Raw genomic sequence first — 18979 nt, 5'->3', positions numbered from 1 at the left:
AAGGGCAGCCCTGGCGGAGTCCAACTCTCACTGGAAGCGGGCTCGACTTACTGCGGCAATGCGGACCAAGCTCTGACACCGGTTGTACAGGACCGAACAGCTCTTATCAGGGGGTCCGGTACCCCATACTCCCGGAGCACCCCCCACAGGATTCCCTGAGGGACACGGTCGAATGCCTTTTCCAAGTCCACAAAACACATGTAGACTGGTTGGGCAAACTCCCATGCACCCTCCAGGATTCTGCTAAGGGTGAAGAGCTGGTCCACTGTTCTGCAACCAGGGCGAAAACCACACTGTTCCTCCTGAATCCGAGGTTGACTATCCGACGGACCCTCCTCTCCAGAACCCCGAATAGACTTTTCCAGGGAGGCTGAGGAGTGTGATCCCTCTATAGTTGGAACACACCCTCCGGTCCCCCTTTTTAAAAAGGGGGACCACCACCCCGGTCTGCCAATCCAGATGCACTGTCCCCGATGTCCATGCGATGTTGCAGAGATGTGTCAACCAAGACAGTCCTACAACATCCAGAGCCTTAGGAACTCGGCGATCTCATCCACCCCGGGGCCCTGCCACCAAGGAGTTTTTTGACCACTTCGGTGACTTCAGTCCCAGAGATGGGAGAGCCCACCTCAGATTCCCCAGGCTCTGCTTCCTTATTGGAAGGCATGTTAGTGGGATTGAGGAGGTCTTCAAAGTACTCCTCCCACTGACCCATAGCGTCTCGAGTCGAGGTCAGCAGCGCACCATCCCCACCATATACGGTGTTGACACTGCACTGCTTCCCCCTCCTGAGACGCCGGACGGTGGACCAGAATCTCCTCGAAGCCATCCGAAAGTCATTCTCCATGGCCTTTCCAAACTCCTCCCATGCCCGAGTTTTGCCTCAGCAACAACGAAGCCGCATTCGGTTGGCCTGCTGCCTCCAGAGACCCACAGGACAAAAAGTCCTATAGGACTCCTTCTTCAGCTTGACGGCATCCCTCACGCGGTGTCCACCAACGGGTTCAGGGATTGCCGCCACGACAGGCACCGACCACCTTGCGGCCACAGCTCCGGTCAGCCGCCTCAACAATAGAGGCACGGAACATGGCCCATTCGGACTCAATGTCCCCCACCTCCCTCGGGACGTGGTTGAAGTTCTGCCGAAGGTGGGAGTTGAAGCTACTTCTGACAGGGGACTCTGCCAGCCGTTCCCAGCAGACCCTCACAACACGTTTGGGCCTACCAGGTCTGACCGGCATCTTCCCCACCATCGAAGCCAACTCACCACCAGGTGGTGATCAGTTGACAGCTCCCCCTCTCTTCACCCGAGTGTCCAAGACATATGGCCAAAGTCCGATGACCACGACCACAAAGTCGATCATCGACCTGAGGCCTAGGGTGTCCTGGTGCCAAGTGCACATATGAACACCCTTATGCTTGAACATGGTGTTCATTATGGACAATCCGTGACGAGCACAGAAGTCCAATAACAAAACACCACTCGGGTTCAGATCGGGGGGGCCATTCCTCCCAATCACGCCCTTCCAGGTCTCACTGTCATTGCCCACGTGAGCATTGAAGTCTCCCAGCAAAACGAGGGAAATCCCAGAAGGTATGCCCTCTAGCACCCCTCCAGAGACTCCAAAAGGGTGGATACTCCAAACTGCTGTTGGTAGCATATGCACAAACAACAGTCAGGACCCTTCCCCACCCGAGCGGAGGGAGGCCACCCTCTCCCACGGGGTAAACCCCAATGCACAGGCTCCAGTCGGGGGAAATAAGTATGCCCACACCTGCTCGGCGCCTCTCACCGGAGGCAACTCCAGAGTGGTAGAGAGTCCAGCCCCTCTCAAGGTGATTGGTTCCAGAGTCCAAGCTGTGCGTCGAGGTGAGTCTGACTATATCTAGCCGGAACCTCTTGACCTCATGTACTAGCTCAGGCTCCTTCCCCTTCAGAGAGGTGACATTCCACATCCCAAGAGTCAGTTTCTGTAACTGAGGATCCGACCACCAAGGTCCCTGCCTTTGGCCACCACCCAACTCACATTGCACCCAACCTCCTTGGCCCCTCCCATAGGTGGTAAGCCCATGGGGAGAAAATAATACAGTATATCGTTATTTGGAATACATGCATTTCATGCGTGTTCCATGTCTACAAAGATCTGGGTAAGTGTTGGATGAATAGAAATGCTGGAAATGCAAGAAATGCTGAACACAAACACCTAAAACAGAAACTTTGAAGTGTATAATGTGTGAAGACTTTAGTCCAAATATCAAATAAACATATGCACTTTTATTCAAGAATATAACCAAAGAAAAAAAAGCATTCGATTTACATGTGGCTGTCGATGAGTTAGAAACTCAAGCTCAGATGTCAATTGACAGGGAATTTACACATATTCTTGAACGGTGCAGAGGTGAGAGGTGCTGCCTTGTAGAGGGTTCCAGGTTTGAGACCGGACGCTCTGCATTTTGAATAGTGAGCTGCTATTACCATTATTATTTCTACAATATAATAAAAACATACATTTGATTTGAGTCTGTAACACCCAGTGTAAATTTTGGCTACTTGTAAAAGTTAGCTCTTGTTTTTTTATTATTCAGTTTTATTCTCTCAGTGACGTTCACATGTTACAACAAACTTGCCTCTCCCTCTCTAAGTTGATGGCATTTATCTCCATTCTTTTCACAAGAGCAGTGCTGTGGCTGATGCCTGGTCAGAAACTATCTGTTGTACAGGCAATCAAAGATGTCTCGTGGCCTTTATCAGACTGGACACAAGCAGGCCTACAGCAATAGACAGATTCTTCACAGTGCTTTCACCAGCTAATAGACTGCTGCAACAAAACTCAACTCTGCTTGGCACCATAAATAAGCCACATAAATAAGCTGCTCTTGTTCAAAGAATGGAGATAAATACCATCAACTCAGAGAGGGAAAGGCAAGTTCGTTGAAACACTTGAACGTTACTGAGAGAATAAAACTGAATAATAAAAAAACAAGAGCTAACTTTTACAAGTAGCCAAAATTTACACCGGTTGTTACAGACTCAAATCAAATATATGTTTTTTATTATATTGTAGAAATAATAATAATGATAGCAGCTCACTACTCAAAATGTGGAGTCCCTGGTCTCGAACATTTGGGCTTGAATTTCTAACTTATTGACAGCCACATCTAAATCAAATGCTTTTTTTCTTCTTTGGTTATATTCTTGAATAAAAGTGCATATGTTTATTTGATATTTGGACTAAAGTCTTCACACATTATACACTTCTCGTAATTATTAGCATAACTTCGAAAAAATTTCTGCTTTAGGTATGTGTTCAGCATTTCTTGCATTTCTCTCATTTCCTTTCATCCTACACTTATCCAGATCTTTGTAGACACAGAACACGCATGAAATGCATGTATTCTGAATAACGATATACTGTATTTTTTACCCTGTACATCTTCTGGCACGTCACATGCAGATAAGGAGCCTTGGCTTGAGCTGGGAGAACTTTTTGTGCTGATTGACGCATTTACAAAACTAAAGACACTGATGGAGAGGTGTGAAGGAATTACAGGCATGAGGAATTCCATTGTTAAAAAAGCTGAATCCAGACATGCCCAGGTGCAAATTTCACAAAGTCCTTAAGGCCAACTTGTTCGTCAATTATCACCACTTCTTCAGGTCCAGACATTCTAAAAGTTTTTAAAACAAATAAAAGACCATTTCATCATAATGTATTCCAACATACAAGGAAGGACCCAACAATTCCTGGAATTGGTAAATAGCATTAGAGTAGGGTTTAGTTATTGAATACACCACTAGGTGTTGTATGCATACAGTATGGTTAATCAGTCCACCAAGTGTCATTGTGCTGTGTTAGTCGAGTGCATATTTCTGCTGTCTATTCTGAAATTACAAAGATGACCTGGGTGATTTTTTTGTTTCTTCAAGTCACCATGGTGGATTTTCAAGAGACAATGATTATGTTTTTCCACACTGAAAGACTTCTTCATTTAGAGTTTGTTCCCACTGAGCAGACTGTTAATCAGTGACATTACATTGAACTGCTGAGGTGTCTACAGGAAATATTCCATAAAAACAAATGAAGCCTTTTATTAGATAACTAAAAAGAATACAATATGCAAGCTTTTGAGGCAACTCAGGCACCTTCTTCAGGCAAGATGCAATCAGTTTTGAAGACTCCGAAAGCATTGCTATAATATTTAAAAAAAATCTTAAAGTCCCTTCCTTTCAAAGATCCCAGAGTACAGTGGAAAAAGGATCTTGTATTCAACATTTCAAAAATGGAGTAGAAGGTAGCCATGCACAGAATTCATTCTAATTCCATATGTGCAAAGCATACAGTTATTCAGATTAAAATCTTTAATTGAGCGCATGTACCTTGTATAAAATTGTTAAAAATATTTTCAGGGCAAGTCCCAACCTTCAGATGTTGCAGTCGAGCCCAAGCCTCACTGGGCCACATGTTTTGGGCATGTACCAAATTAACATCAATCTGGAACATAATCTTTAAATGCCTATCAGACAGCCTTGGTGTCACAGTCACTCCTATCCCATTAACAGCTTACGAGGATCTTACTTAGAGGATTTGTTCAAAACTTTTTAAAACCTGGTAGCATCTAATCAATAACTTTTTAGAATAAGCATTTATATTGGGGAAAAGTATCGTCTCTTCACTCTTTTCTGCTGTTAAAGTTTTACTCTAGCTGTTGGCCTTACTATCTTTCCCTTGGGGTGGGGTTGAATGTAGTTTTGTTAAGCTTGACTTGATTGTATGGAATGTTACTTGCTTTTAATAAAATCAATAAAAAAGAATGTGGAATTAGTATTTAACCTAACAAATGCATCTTTGGGCACACAGGATAAAAACATGGGGTCCGGAGGAAGACTTGTAAACTCCATGCATACAAGAACCAGCCACATGATATAAATCTCTGAAAACCGGCAGCAGAGCAGTAGCACTAACCAGCATATGATTGTTCCTCCCTTCTAATGTCAAAATGAATAAGTGGGAAACATAAATGAACATTTGAAACTCTGATTAATATGTAATTCTTGTATTAAGTCCAGAAAGGCACTTATTCCACATTAATGACAGTAAATGGAAGATTTCACAGCTATTTAAATGGTCAAGTTTGTTTTCAGTAGTAAAAAAGAAAGTTTTTAGTAGTCTGGGTGATCCAAAACAAAACAAAACAAAAACACACCTGTTTCCCCCTCTGTTAAACAAATAATCCACTGTCCATGAATCCTTGAATTTGTCATAAAATTAATCATTCCTAGAATAATTAAACTGTTAACCCATCCTTACGCGTCAGAGCCAGCCCCTGGTGTTAGATTATTCAGGAAGTTAATTTTACACGCTACATCAGTTTGTCATCTTCCTGGCCAGTCTACCCTAGTAATTTTATACAATATAATCTGATATTGTTTATCTTTACAGTAGTTTGTGTGACTAATTTCCTAATGCATTTTTTTCTTCTTCATTGTTTGGTCCTTTAGGAAAGTCGAGTTCTGCGTACAGTTCCACTTCTGGCAGCTTGTCTTCCACCTGGAAAGTGCAAGGTTTTAGTTGGAAGGCGGTTTAGTGAAGACAGGTAATAATGTTTCATTTTCCCTAATCATAACCCAGTTCAGGATTTTTGGGGGCGGGAGCCTATCTTGGTAGCACTAGATGAAGGGCATTGTTAAGAACTAAAAAAACTCTTTGTACTTATTAGTGCATTTTGTTTTGTCTAGGACAAATATCTGTTCATGAAACTTTAATATTTCAAATGCCAGTATTATAAACTTTATTTCCATGTGTTTATTTTTATTTAATATGTTTGTTTAAGTAGGATTTTTTTTTTCATGCCAGTTTTTTCAGTGGCTAGGTAATGGATCACTAGGAATCATTGCAAAGTTTTTAGGGATGACTTTCCAGGAGGCACAATGATTCATATCACGAAGCACAGCACCATTAGCTCCTTGTCCGAGATTACAGATTTCAATGTAAACGAGCCTTGGTTTAGTGCTTTACGTTTTGATCCTTCTGCCAACAATTCATGTCTTTCCTTGTCTTTATTAGACTGCCGGTCTCAGTGTACTGGCTCCAGTTGAATTGTTATGTTGTTAACAACTTGGCAATTCTTGTTTGAATGTGTTAACAGTTTAGACCTGTGGTGTTTCATAACAATGCACAGTGTTCTTAGAAACCTGTTTGTTTTGGCTTCTGTCTCAAAGTCATATACACCCCCTGGTCTTTTTAGCAGTTGCACAAAGAGGCTGGAAATTTAAAGGTAGGTGGAGAGTCTGTGTTGTAGCTTGGAGTATTCACATTTGGGATAACTGGTAGAAAACAGTGGTGCACAACAGTGTTTATTTTACCAGTATTTGTCATTATCATATCAGAGAAGCTGGACTTCCTTTCTGTTTTGGACTTTAGTCGCTACTGTGTAGAATGTGAGTTGTGTTTGAACCACATCCCAAATATACACTTTCAGATTATTTTTGCAGTCTAAATTAGCCTGGGCTGTAGTTATGCTTGAAAGTTTGTGAACCCTTTAGAATTTTCTATATTTCTGCATAAATATGACCTAAAACATCATCAGATTTTTACTCAAGTCCTAAAAGTAGATAAAGAGAAACCAGTTAAACAAATGAGACAAAAATATTATACTTGGTCATTTATTTATTGAGGAAAATGATCGAATATTACATACTGTATTTGTGAGTGGCAAAAGTATGTGAACCTTTGCTTTCAGTATCTGGTGTGAACCCCCTTTGCAGCAATAACTGCAACTAAACGTTTCCAGTAACTTTTGATCATTCCTACACACCGGCTTGGAGGAATTTTAGCCCATTCCTCCGTACAGAACAGCTTCAACTCTGGGATGTTGGTAGGTTTCTTCACATTAACTGCTCGCTTCAGGTGCTTCCACAACATTTTGATTGGATTAAGGTCAGGACTTTGACTTGGCCATTCCAAAACATTAACTTTATTCTTCTTTAACTATTAACAACTTGTGTGCTTAGGGTCGTTATCTTGCATGACCCACCTTCTCTTGAGATTCAGTTCATGGACAGATGTCCTGACATTTTCCTTTAGAATTTTCTGATATAATTCAGAATTCATTGTTCCTTTAATGAAGGCAAGCCGTCAGTGTTTTCCTTTCTCCAAACATAACGCTTTTCATTTAAACCAAAAAGTTCTATTTTGGTCACATCCATCCACAAAACATTCTTCCAATATCCTTCTGGTTTGTCCATGTGATCTTTAGCAAACTGTAGACGAGCAGCAATGTTTTTTTTGGAGAGAAGTGGCTTTTTCCTTGCAACCCTGCCATGCACACCATTGTTGTTCAGTGTTCTCCTGATGGTGGACTCATGAACATGAACATTAGCCAATGTGAGAAAGGCCTTCAGTTGCTTAGAAGTTACGCTGGGGTCCTTTGTGACCTTGACTCTTGGAGTCATCTTTGTTGGTCGACCACTCCTGGGAAGGGTAACAATGGTTTTGAATTTCCTCAATATGTACACAATCTGTCTGACAATGGATTGGTGGAGTCCAAACTCTTTAGTGATGGTTTTGTAACCTTATCCAGCCTAATGAGCATCAACAACTCTTTTTCGGAGGTCCTCAGAAATCTCCTTTGTTCGTGCCATGATACAATTCCACAAACATGTGTTGTAAAGAGCAGACTTTGATAGATCCCTGTTCTTTAAATAACACAGGGACGCCCACTCACACCTGATTGTCATCCCATTGATTGAAAACACCTGACTCAAATTTCACCTTCAAACTAACTGCTAATCCTAGAAGTTTATATACTTTTGCCACTCACAAATATGTAATATTTGATCATTTTCCTCAATAAATTAATGACCAAGTATAATATTTTTGTCTCATTTGTTTAACTGGTTTCTTTTTATCTATGTTTAGGACTTGAGTGAAAATCTGATGATGTTTTAGGTCATATTTATGCAGAAATTTAGAAAATTCTAAAGGGTTCAAAAAGCACAACTGTAAGTGTATATGTGTATATGTGGTGTCCCATGAAAATTAATGATTAAGTGATTAGCAGCTATTCAAAATAAGAATGTTAAATTTAAGCTTATATAAGGGAATCCTTGTTTTAACCGAGTGTTTTGCGACAGAATGAACTGACTCTAAATGCAATTGAAAGAGTAAGGGCACTGTGACACAATGATTAGTGGTGGTGTCTCATCGATCTGCCATCAAGAGCTGGAATTCCATGCCTGATCGTTGTCTGTGTGGCATTTATTTGTACTCCCTGTAAATGAGGGGGTTGCCCTCCCATGTCCCCAAAAATATTCTTATTAAGTCAATTGACAAATTCAAATTTGTGTTGTGGGTGCGTGATTAAGTGGGCCCCATAATGAACTGCTTCACCTTTCCAGGGCTGGTTTTAGTATGGCTCCTAATTCTGCCTGGAAACAATCCTAAATTGAATTAAATATCTTTGAATATGTTATTGTGTTTTATGTTAGATTTACCATGTGTGAAATTTATAGGAAGTTTATTGAATGATTATGCTTTCATTTTAAAATCACAATTTGAAGATGGTAATTTAATATCTTTGTTGGACTAAGAGATTCTGTTTCCAACATCCCTTGAGTTTAATTAATGGTGTAATTTAAATAATTACTTAAATTTGTAATTTTGCACCTGAGCTGTGCTGCTGTTTGTGCATTCTTATTCTTTTGCATTACATATCTCAAGAGACCTGGGTTTTTACACAGTCTTGTTAATATCTATGTGTCATTTGAACAGTTCCCCTTAAAGGATTGTGTTTTTTTTATTACTATTACTACTATTATTATTATTATTTATCTTCTTTTTCCTCTAAAGTTTGTTGGATGTCTATGAGGAATCCACTTTAAACAGGATATCAAAGTAATTTATCATAGCATCTTATGCAGGATGTGTGCAATTCCCATTAATGACAGCTGATGGATGACCTGGAACAACAGAAGATGATGATTGAATTCCTTCTTGAGTATTCCTAATTCTCCAAATATGGCTAACACAATTTTTGTCTTTACATTTCACATCCTGCCGATCACGATTTCCGAGTTTTTAGCTCCTTTCACCATAATATTTGAGTCATCTGGAGTGAAATCAGTCTTCAGCACCCATAAATGTCACTTCGACTCAGCACAACCAAAATGAAACTTTACAGAGCACAAAGGATTCATTTTTAATACCTTATATTTAATGGAAGCTGTACTGCAGCTTTCCTTTATTCTGGCTTCCTCAAAACTACTAAACTCCTCAAATCTTAATAAATAAAATAAATAAATAAACAGCAGTTATTTAAGATTGCCGAGTTTTATTGGGCTAAATGGCCTATTTTTGTCAAAACTGTTCTAATGTTCTACTTAATAACAATTAAGGTTGGGCATTGGGCACTGCACAATAGAGTCACCTGTCGTATATATGCTCAGGCTGTACGAGCACATTTGTTCTTTTTGACATGCCACAATGTGGGTGCTCCAACTATACATGTACATGACCCTGTTGGCTAGTTTTACCCATTGACATTTTGCAATAAAGGTTTACCCATTCAAAAAGCAGTATGTCCACAGGCTTTTCAAAATGTCAACAAATTTCATCTTCTTTTGGTAAACATTTCCTAAGATACTTTTGTCATTCGCCATCTAATTGTACATGTATTGCTATAGGATAGATAACTTTTTGAAAATAAAAAGGTGGAAATGAGCATGACAGAGGCAATACCCCATGTACAATGTCCAGCCACTATACTACAACGCATTGAAATGCAATACCAATCATTTTAGCATCTAATGAGACTGCTCACACTAAATGACAGCCTCTACTTTGAATTGAAGATCAATATTTGGTCGGGTTGATTCATTTATTTGTTGTTGACCAGAAAAGCACACCAAAAGTAAGGAAGGAAGTGAGGTTAGTGACTATGTCGTATCTAAACCCATCATCCATTTTAATTCTGGTACAGTGCTTCCAGCACACTCCTGTAATGTGTGTTTGTGTCAGTGTTTAGAAAGGATTAGCACTGCTTGGAGTTATTTGGATCCATGATAGTGCTGTTCTGCAAGGTTAGAAAATGGTAGCATTAATTATTTAGGCAAACACTAACCTGTATAATAATAATTTAATTTTGAAATTTTCATTGAAAAAAGATAATCTGCCTTGCAAATAATATATATAATAACAATAATTAATATTCAAGTCAAATGCTTAAAATCAGTTATAGCTTACAGCTTTGGAATTTTAGATTGGAAGACAATAAAATCTCTTTACAGTCAGGAGCATCCATTATCCAAAGGCTGCTGTTGAATTACTTTACATCAAGAGACAAAATGATGGACATGGACAAATCAAATTAACAACTACTTCCAACAACTGACTTAAGTGAGTAAGTATATACAGTACTGTAAAACTAGGCTAAGATAAGTTCACCAGGATGGTGAAAGAGAATGATGCAAGCAAAAAGAGGCTGACATTGACACGGACAAGTATGTAAAGCAAGAAGTCACTGTCCAGAATGTTAAAAAGCATCCCAAGTCAGGTGTTGAGAAAGAGAAAATAAAACTTTTCAAGAGCAATCCACTACATGGACAATTCTTGATTTAGAAAGAACAAAAATCAATAAAGAAGAAGAATCGGTGACATTCTTATGTGGCTCAGGCCTAATAGGTAAGACAGAAAGGCTTATAATTGTAGGCAAGGATCAGGCAGGCACTCAACACCAGATACAACAAGGAAATATCTTGAGGCAGCCAGGAAACAGCAAGTGCCAGTTGTGTAGGTAGACAAATGGTGCGAGTGTAGTGGTGGGCTCTACAAAACATGCACAATCTGAGTACATCAACAAATGCAGTACATTAAGGTGGACAGTTACATAGTCTGGGCAATGTACAAAAATCTGGGGCTGCAAGTGCCTAACAGATACTATAAAGACATATCAAAAGATGTCATCATCAATGAGATCACCATGTGCGATATGCTGATAGTTGTAGATGGGACTATACCAGTAAAAATCTCCTGACATTGTCCTAGATGACAAGAAAGAAAGAAGCTGTCTGCTGCTTGACATACTGTAGCCATATGGGTTAACCTACATGGTACTCTCTATTAGCTAATTATATGGAATGTTTTTAGTGTTTTATTTATATAATACATATGATTCAGACAGTAAAATGTTTGCATGTCACCTGCACAGACTATACACAGCATGGACATTAAAAAGTTCTAAACTCAAACTAACACTGTTAAGTTAGTACTGTTTGTCTTCTTGTTTCTTTTGTTTTAATATAAATCAACTATCATACTTTACTGTATTTGTAAATTTATTATTACAAATACAGTAAGGCAATAAGGTGGCAGAGTTTCAAAGCTGCCTATATGGAGTTGGCACGATCTTGTTGCATGTTTTTTTTTTTTTTTTTGGTGTTCCAGATTCCCATCAGCATTGCAATTACATGAAGTTAAGGTAACTGGTATCTTTAAATCTGTCATGTGTGGCTATCTGGATGAATGTGCCCTTCATGGGGCTGCCTCTCCTTCTAAATTTGGCTTCTGCCTTCTTCCCAATGTTGTCTGGATAGATGCTGGCTCACATGTCGCTGAATTCAACTAAGTGGACTTGTTTGGTAAACGCATTATTATTAATACAAACACTATGTGGTGCATACGTATATTGATAAATGCTAGTTAACTTCTTTGAACTGTGGCCCCTTGACTCTTTCTGTGAGGCAGGTTTCATAATAAAGGCTCCAAATAGCCATATGCGCATGTCCTAAACTGGGTCATTTATAACTGAGCACAGATAGAGGCCAAATAAAAAAGCTACTCATTAGCAGAAACATTTTTAGAATTTGGTTATACTCTAAGTCAGGCTTACTACCAATAGTGTTTTATTATAAAATTTTCTCTCTCTTTCTAAATTAGCCAGGTGGATATTATTATTTCTTAATTTATCTGGGGATGATGAATCAAGTTCTTAGTTTCATTTTGAGAATGTTTTCATAAATTGCTGTTATTACAAATGAGGGACTGACTAGCTAGAATGTTGCTGTGAACAAGATGAAAAGGGCTTGTGATTATAATCTTCTGTGCTCTTGTTTGTTTACAACACCTGTGAAATTTCCTACTTTAAAAATGCTAAGGAATATTGAGCAGGATTTTTTAATCAGTTGATGTGTAATGGTTTTCGTTATATATAATGAGTTTGAATTATGCAGAAATCATCATGTTACAAAAGGTATGTACTGTACTCTCAGTCATAAATCTGCTAAAACAGTTCTGTTGGGTGGTATTTTAAATGTGCCCTGTCTATGTGGTTTAGCAGTGGAGAATCATCAGCTAGCATGAGTGCAGCAGGTGAACCTCCGTCTGTTTCTGTCATTCTGTCATGACACTGTCACATTTCAGCCAGGGTTTTTCAGGTCATTTTGTTGTTTTTGAAATGCTGTTTTGCATATTCCATTTTTTGTTGTTAAGTAATTTTTGGTCATATTATGTAGTATTTATGTATTATGTGGATTTATGATTTAGTCTTTTTGGTTGTAATGTTTGTGTTCCTGTGGGTAGTAACCGAACAGGCAGATTCACAGTGACATCAACGCTGAATGACCACCCTCACCCTAACAGTATTCTGGTTGAGGGCTAATATGTTTAAGAGAATCATTTTTGGTTGTGGAGTTATGATCATTATCATAAGTCCTATTCAGATTTGTGTTATTCCTGGATTTTACGGATATCTCCCTTGGATTTTAGACAGGCTGTGTTTTCCTTGTGTTGCTTTTAGGCAAACCCTTTTTATTACTTTTTTTTCTTTTGTCCCCAACTTGCACTTTTTTGGTTTATACATATTTTTTTGTTTAAATGTGTTTTTTTTTTTTTTTAAAGGAACTTTGTTTCTGTAATTTAAAAGGCAAGCATCATTTTGTGTCTTATGGGCCAGAAAGTCCACCATTTGAGTTTGGATCTAAGTTTCCTGATGTAAGTCCTGTTCCTCAGGCCCAGATCTAGTCCTGGTCTGATGTTTTTTTTTTATTTTGAGGCCGTGAATTGGACGCTGTATAGCTCCTGACCCAGCACAGATTCAAATTGAGGCACGTGTAAAAAGACACAGACTTTATTTCTCTTCAGCTGGAGGGCACATCTTCCCCATGAACCCCCCAGCCACAACACAGTCCCAAAATCACTTTAAACAAATCACCACAACACTCTTCTCCTCCACTCCTCTCAGGGCAGCTTCATTCACCTCCTCCCGACTCTGGCCCTGAGTGGTGGTTGCCGGTCCTTTTTATAGTCCACCCAGAAGTGCTCCAGGTGCTTGATCTCCCATGGAGCCCTGCGGGAAACTGCAGCACCATCGTCTGCCAGGGAGTCTGCCACCAAGCATCCCGGGGTAGGAACCGAGGAGTCCATGGGTGCTCCCATGGAACATATGTAGAAGGGGTGTCCTGGCTGCCCGCCACAAGGCCTACTCTCACATTTTGCTATTGAAGTATTATACACACTTAAAGTTGCTTATAATGCAGATTGTGCAAAATTTACCATTTCATTACAGTTTATGTTCTTATCCATCCATTGACCCACACTTTTCTAAACTTACTTAGTACAATGACTGCACTAAATGGCAACTGTCTGAAATGGGAATGGAATCAGGAGACAAAAGTCGGTAATACAAACCATGCAAGGTCAAAACCGGAGAAACAGAAATGGAAGAATCAAGCTCAGAATGAGAAACCAAAAGCATAGCTATAGGGTATTGCAACATAGAGTCAAAAACTGGAAAATGCATTGGAAACATAGCCAATATGTAAACCAAAAGACACAGTCAAAATACAGAAAGCGCTTATAAACAGAAATCATGCAAAGTTATAGGTTTTATCCGCAATCTTGGACAACCAGGAAGAGTGCAATGCTCACCCTTATACCTTCAACCTGGTGATGGCATGTGCCATACACTTCTGGTTGACCTTATAAAGTAATAGCATAACAACCATAAACAGAAAGTTCTAAAGGTGGGAGCACCCTTAAGAAAAACAAGATGGCCCCAGGTAAGAATGCTTTTCACAGTTAACATTGGTAAAATCACATCTAAATTAAAAATAAATTAAACCACTATATTCTTTGGCCTCTAAAACCTCTACAACAATACTTAAAATATTTTAGAGACCAAGAAATGATTTTAAAAATTAAAAGCAAAACGGATATCCATGACATTTAGTCTAGTTCAAGTTGGTGATGGTGGGATATCTGAGCCTATTCTGGCAGGACTGACGCAAAACAGGTACCAACATCCCAATGAGGCGACAGTCCTTCACTGGACACACTTATAGTCACCTTTCACACTTACCTATATGAGAGCATGATAAAGTCATAAGTTTTTCTAATACATATCTTCGGGATATGGAAGGAAAAATAAAGTGTGAACACAGACATCATTAGAAGACTAAGCAAAGACAAACACCTAGCTGGCACTTGAACCCAAGCTCCTGGAACTGCGCTAATCACAGGAGTGTCCATTATATTCTTCTGTTAGCTTCAAATTATTAATCATTTCAGCTATATTGTATACAATTGTATCATTTGTTATATGCTTAATCATTGTTTTCCAAACCAACTTAATTTTTTTCACATTTGGGGGTTAGACCCTATTCCAGGAGCACTAAACAGAAGACAACTTCACATCATATAATTACTATAATTCACATGTAAAATAGCCTTTTTAGCATTGGCTGTGATGGAATGTAATTTTTTTCTGCTTCTATACATTTTTTTCTGATCATCAGTCATGTCTCAATTTGGGTTTTGAATCTCTGAGAATGTCTTGGAAAGATAATTTAATATGTATTGCTATTTTAGGATTAATTCACTTTTGTCTAGCATTATGTTTTGTAGTTACCATTTTGTTTTGCCATATTGCGCCTTAGTTGCCATTATGCTATGGATTTGTTGCTGGGGATTGTGGTCCAGAGTTTAAATGTGTGATGTCACAGATATGACACTTTATAACCCAGCATCACATGTCTGTTAGTGTCCGAGATTATGAATATGTACCAAGATGTTATATATGATTAATGGTTAAAGAAATTAGTACTTCATTTTGACTACAGCTTAGGTTATGTATTTGACTTTTGTTACTAGGTGCATTATTACTTTCTGTTTTTGACCCCTACTTGGTTTTTGACTACAATTTTTGTTTAATCCATCTCCTGAGCCTTTCCATTTTTTTTGTCTACCTCACCCCAGTCACACTAACAGCATTACACACATAATGTCCAAGTGTGTATGTCTAATAAAAGTGACTGTTTTGCATGGTGCTGGTCAAAAGTACAAGATAATATGGCTTTTATTTGCATATTATAGAGCCATGATATTTTTTGTTTACTTAACATATGTATATTTTGAGTATCAATAGCTAATTTATTATATATTCCATATTACCAGAGTAAAAGTTCAATGCTCAGCCTACAGTGGAACACTAGTGCCCCACAGAGTTAAAGGGCATGTGGACTAAACATCTTTACATAAGTGGAGACATAATCCAGGCCTTTAGAATTCTCAGAGGCATCAAAAACATTGATCCAGCATTCTCTTTCGGTAAAACAATGAAGTGTATTTAAGACTGAATCCAGGAAGCACTTCTTTACAAAAAGGCATATAGCAATCTAAAACAAATTACTGGTGTCAAGTAATGCAGAACAGAATGCTTGATAATTTTTAAAAAGTATCTTGATAAGGTATTGTAACAACTTTGTTATTAGTAATGATGAGTGAACCCTGCTGAATTTACTTCAACTCGACTTCTGTGAAATCATGTAAATGTTTGTGACCTTCACCGAACTCCATGAATTGAATGCATTGAAGTCAGAGGGGAAGCAGGAACTGAACTACTTTTAAGTAGATTGTAATGGGGCAGTGGTCCTTTATGTTTCCCAGAGGGCAAGGGAAAATTCAACCAACAATTCTAGACCAATTATTGTGGACAAATATATGATCTGAACTGTGAGGCAGCAGTGCTAATCAGTACTTCGCTTTGTCTCAGACAAAAGAAGATGCAGGTCAAATAAATACCACAAATAAAATACAACAAAACATCCACAAACTAGCAGTAAGTAAATATAAATCATTACACTGAGAAAGTGCCAATCTTGGGGCACACGTAGGAATGCCCATAACCATTGATGTGGGACTGGCTCATACCATTGTTGGAGGTTGCAGCTCTGGGCAGAGCGAAAACGTCTTTTTTGTTTCCCATATATCTGTACAGATGCTTCACATTTCATCCATTAGGAATAAAGAAATACTTTGTATATGGAAATAAATCTTTAATTTTTAATTATTTCACAAGTGCCTTGTGTTTTCTGATGAGGGGAGGGGAAAGGGGCTTGTTTTAATATTTGTGCTGAGCACATGGCTCATTTGCATGAATAATTAGCCATGCAGTGCTGTGTTGCCAGGGCACAGTGATGAGTGTTATAGATCTGCTGGCAGTACTAGTAATACTACAGGTTTTTTGTATATTTTTTAAACAAATGTGGAATGAAAATCTATCAGTGTTTCTCAACCTTTTTGACTTTGGTACACTCTTTTATCTTTTTAAGTTCACTGACAATCCATATTTGACAATCAAAGAACCTGGGAGGTTCAAATGTCCGTGGGTGGAAGAAACAACAATATTGCACAGCATTGTTTGATGGACAGGGTGAGAGGAGATGGTTTCAGTGCACCTCAGTAGCTGAATGCCATTTTTTTTTCTTGAGTGCTTGTGACACAGCAATAGCCAAATTGTCAACGATCTCACAGTAGACATGTAGCTGTGTGATGTCACATAGACCTTGCAAAGCATTTCCAGGAAAATATTTGACGAACAATGTCACAGGTGAACACAGTATATTCACAGCGAAAGAGCTAGTTACTTCATTTGTCTAATGTATGTTTTCATGTTAATTATGTCCTTAAAGTAATTAGTAAAGAGGAAATTTTTTGCCCCACTATTTGTAATATTTGTATTTAATGCATAAATTACTTGATGGTGCTTGGGGGACTGATTGGTCTCCTCCATTGTCTAACTTCCTTAAAAATAATAATAAAGAGGGGATTTGTATTCCTGATGTATTTGATGCATGGACTGCTTGATTCTGGATTCTGGACTTCAATTCAAGCTGTACTCAACTAATCATCAAACACTCAGTGCTTAGTTTAAGATGCTTTTGACTGCAGATATGGTTAACAGTGATCGAAAGCACCTTAAATCAATAATGAACAATTCAATTAATTCATCAACTAGTTCTTCACTGAGTCAGTCAGTTAAAAAATGTAAATGCCAATTAATTTAATATATACAGACATACTAATTAATGATTCTTTTGAAAGCTGATAACTATTGTAGCCTTCAAAAGTATCTTAAATTTAACAAATTAAAGTTTCAGTTCATCTTTATGAATCTGAAGGTTTTTCTATCAATGATAAGCCATTTGGTTAATATAAAATACAGATTGTTTGGTGAAATTAATATTTTTGATGCATTCTACTTTTATTTGTCATTTTCAATATGGGTTTTATTTTATTTAGCTGTTGTCAGTATGCCCCATAGCTATCAGCATACAGTATGTCAGATTTATACAAATATCACAGCTTTGTCAGGCTCAGCATGCGGGAGTTTGGCGGTTTATTTTTTAATATCTTTAGCCTCTTCAGAATCACAAATGTCCAGGTGGTGACCTGTGGGAGAGTGCTAGCATACCTACTGAATAAGTGTGTTATGAAATAATGGCAGTTGCTGGAATATCAAACAGGCACTTTTATTGTTAAACCTTAGACTGAACAACTGAAATCAAAATATATAACTAGCTCTGCCAGTTGAGAAAACATTTTTAGCTTTCAGCAAAAGTAGTACTTTTGTTTTTTTTGCTGTGTATCTGCTATGCAAGTTGGTTTGATAAACTTAGAGTGAAGCTTATTTCAAAAACAAGCCTGCAAAGCTCCAGATGCCTGGCCCCAAACTTAAGCAGCACACTTTATGGCCTGCACAAGCCAGAATGAACCAGACTGAAAAACTATCATAGCATAGCAATTACTCTTAATATTGTAAGATTTTATAAAGAACAGATTCAGAAAGTAATCAAAATACAGAAAATTGTCTCAATATTAGGCAGCTCAAAAACAACAAATCCCGTCCCAAATCCAAAAGCAAATTCTTAAATAAGAGAAGAGGGTCCAAAAAACAGGTAACTACAATAAACCAAGATCCACAAACTAGAAACAAAACAAACAACAAGAGTTTAAAACTAATGTGCCAGGAAGGAACTGACCCTGCACATCCCAACATAAAGGCCAAATGGCTGTGTATCTGCTACATCAGCGGGTGCCCTACCGCCTGAAGCTCAATCTTAAGTTTATAAGGCACTTATTAAAAGGAACAAATAATGAAGTAATAAGTACATTAAATAAAATATCCCTTGGGAAATAATATGCGACAAAGAAGACAAAAACATGACCCATAACAATATTTACAAAAATATATTTAAACAACAATAAAAAGATTAAACAAAAGAAAAACACACTGTTCTAATATATAGTATAATATATTATAATTTAACAACTGTTATCAGTCGTGAAAATGCTGTGAGAAACACGTCTGTATGTTTTAACAACTGCTTTTTAAATTGCAGGTCTTTTTTTCTTACTTCACACTTGGACATGTATATTTATAGTTGAAGAAGAAAATGTAAAACAGTGTGCAATTAATTGTGAATATTTTTCAGATTAAGGGAAACGTAATGGGTCAACAACTTGAAATTATTTTGCTATAAAATATATTTTAGCTGATGTTTGCAGGTCAGCTTCATTTTTGTATATGTAAGCAACTGAATACAAATTATGCTTCTGGTTCTTCAAATGTAGACACTTGTGCAAAATAGCAAAAAAAAAACCCCACAAATATTACCAAAAAAAAAAAAATCCTTCCTTAAACTTTC

The 18979-nt window shown here is 38.1% G+C and overlaps 1 protein-coding gene across 1 annotated transcript in view; it reads left to right on the top strand.

Moving 5' to 3' along the window:
- dtwd2 (DTW domain containing 2) overlaps positions 1–18979 on the top strand; it is a 338706-nt gene that overhangs the window by 127883 nt on the left and 191844 nt on the right. The window contains exon 3 of the mRNA XM_039758970.1: positions 5501–5595. Coding sequence (XP_039614904.1) covers positions 5501–5595 — 95 coding nt within the window. The remainder of the gene's footprint in view (positions 1–5500; positions 5596–18979) is intronic.

The sequence above is a fragment of the Polypterus senegalus genome, chromosome 7 (assembly GCF_016835505.1).
Source record: "Polypterus senegalus isolate Bchr_013 chromosome 7, ASM1683550v1, whole genome shotgun sequence".
In the NCBI taxonomy this organism is placed as follows: domain Eukaryota; kingdom Metazoa; phylum Chordata; class Cladistia; order Polypteriformes; family Polypteridae; genus Polypterus; species Polypterus senegalus.
The sequence above is the reverse complement of the archived record's forward strand: the minus strand, read 5'-3'. Positions and strand labels throughout refer to the sequence as shown.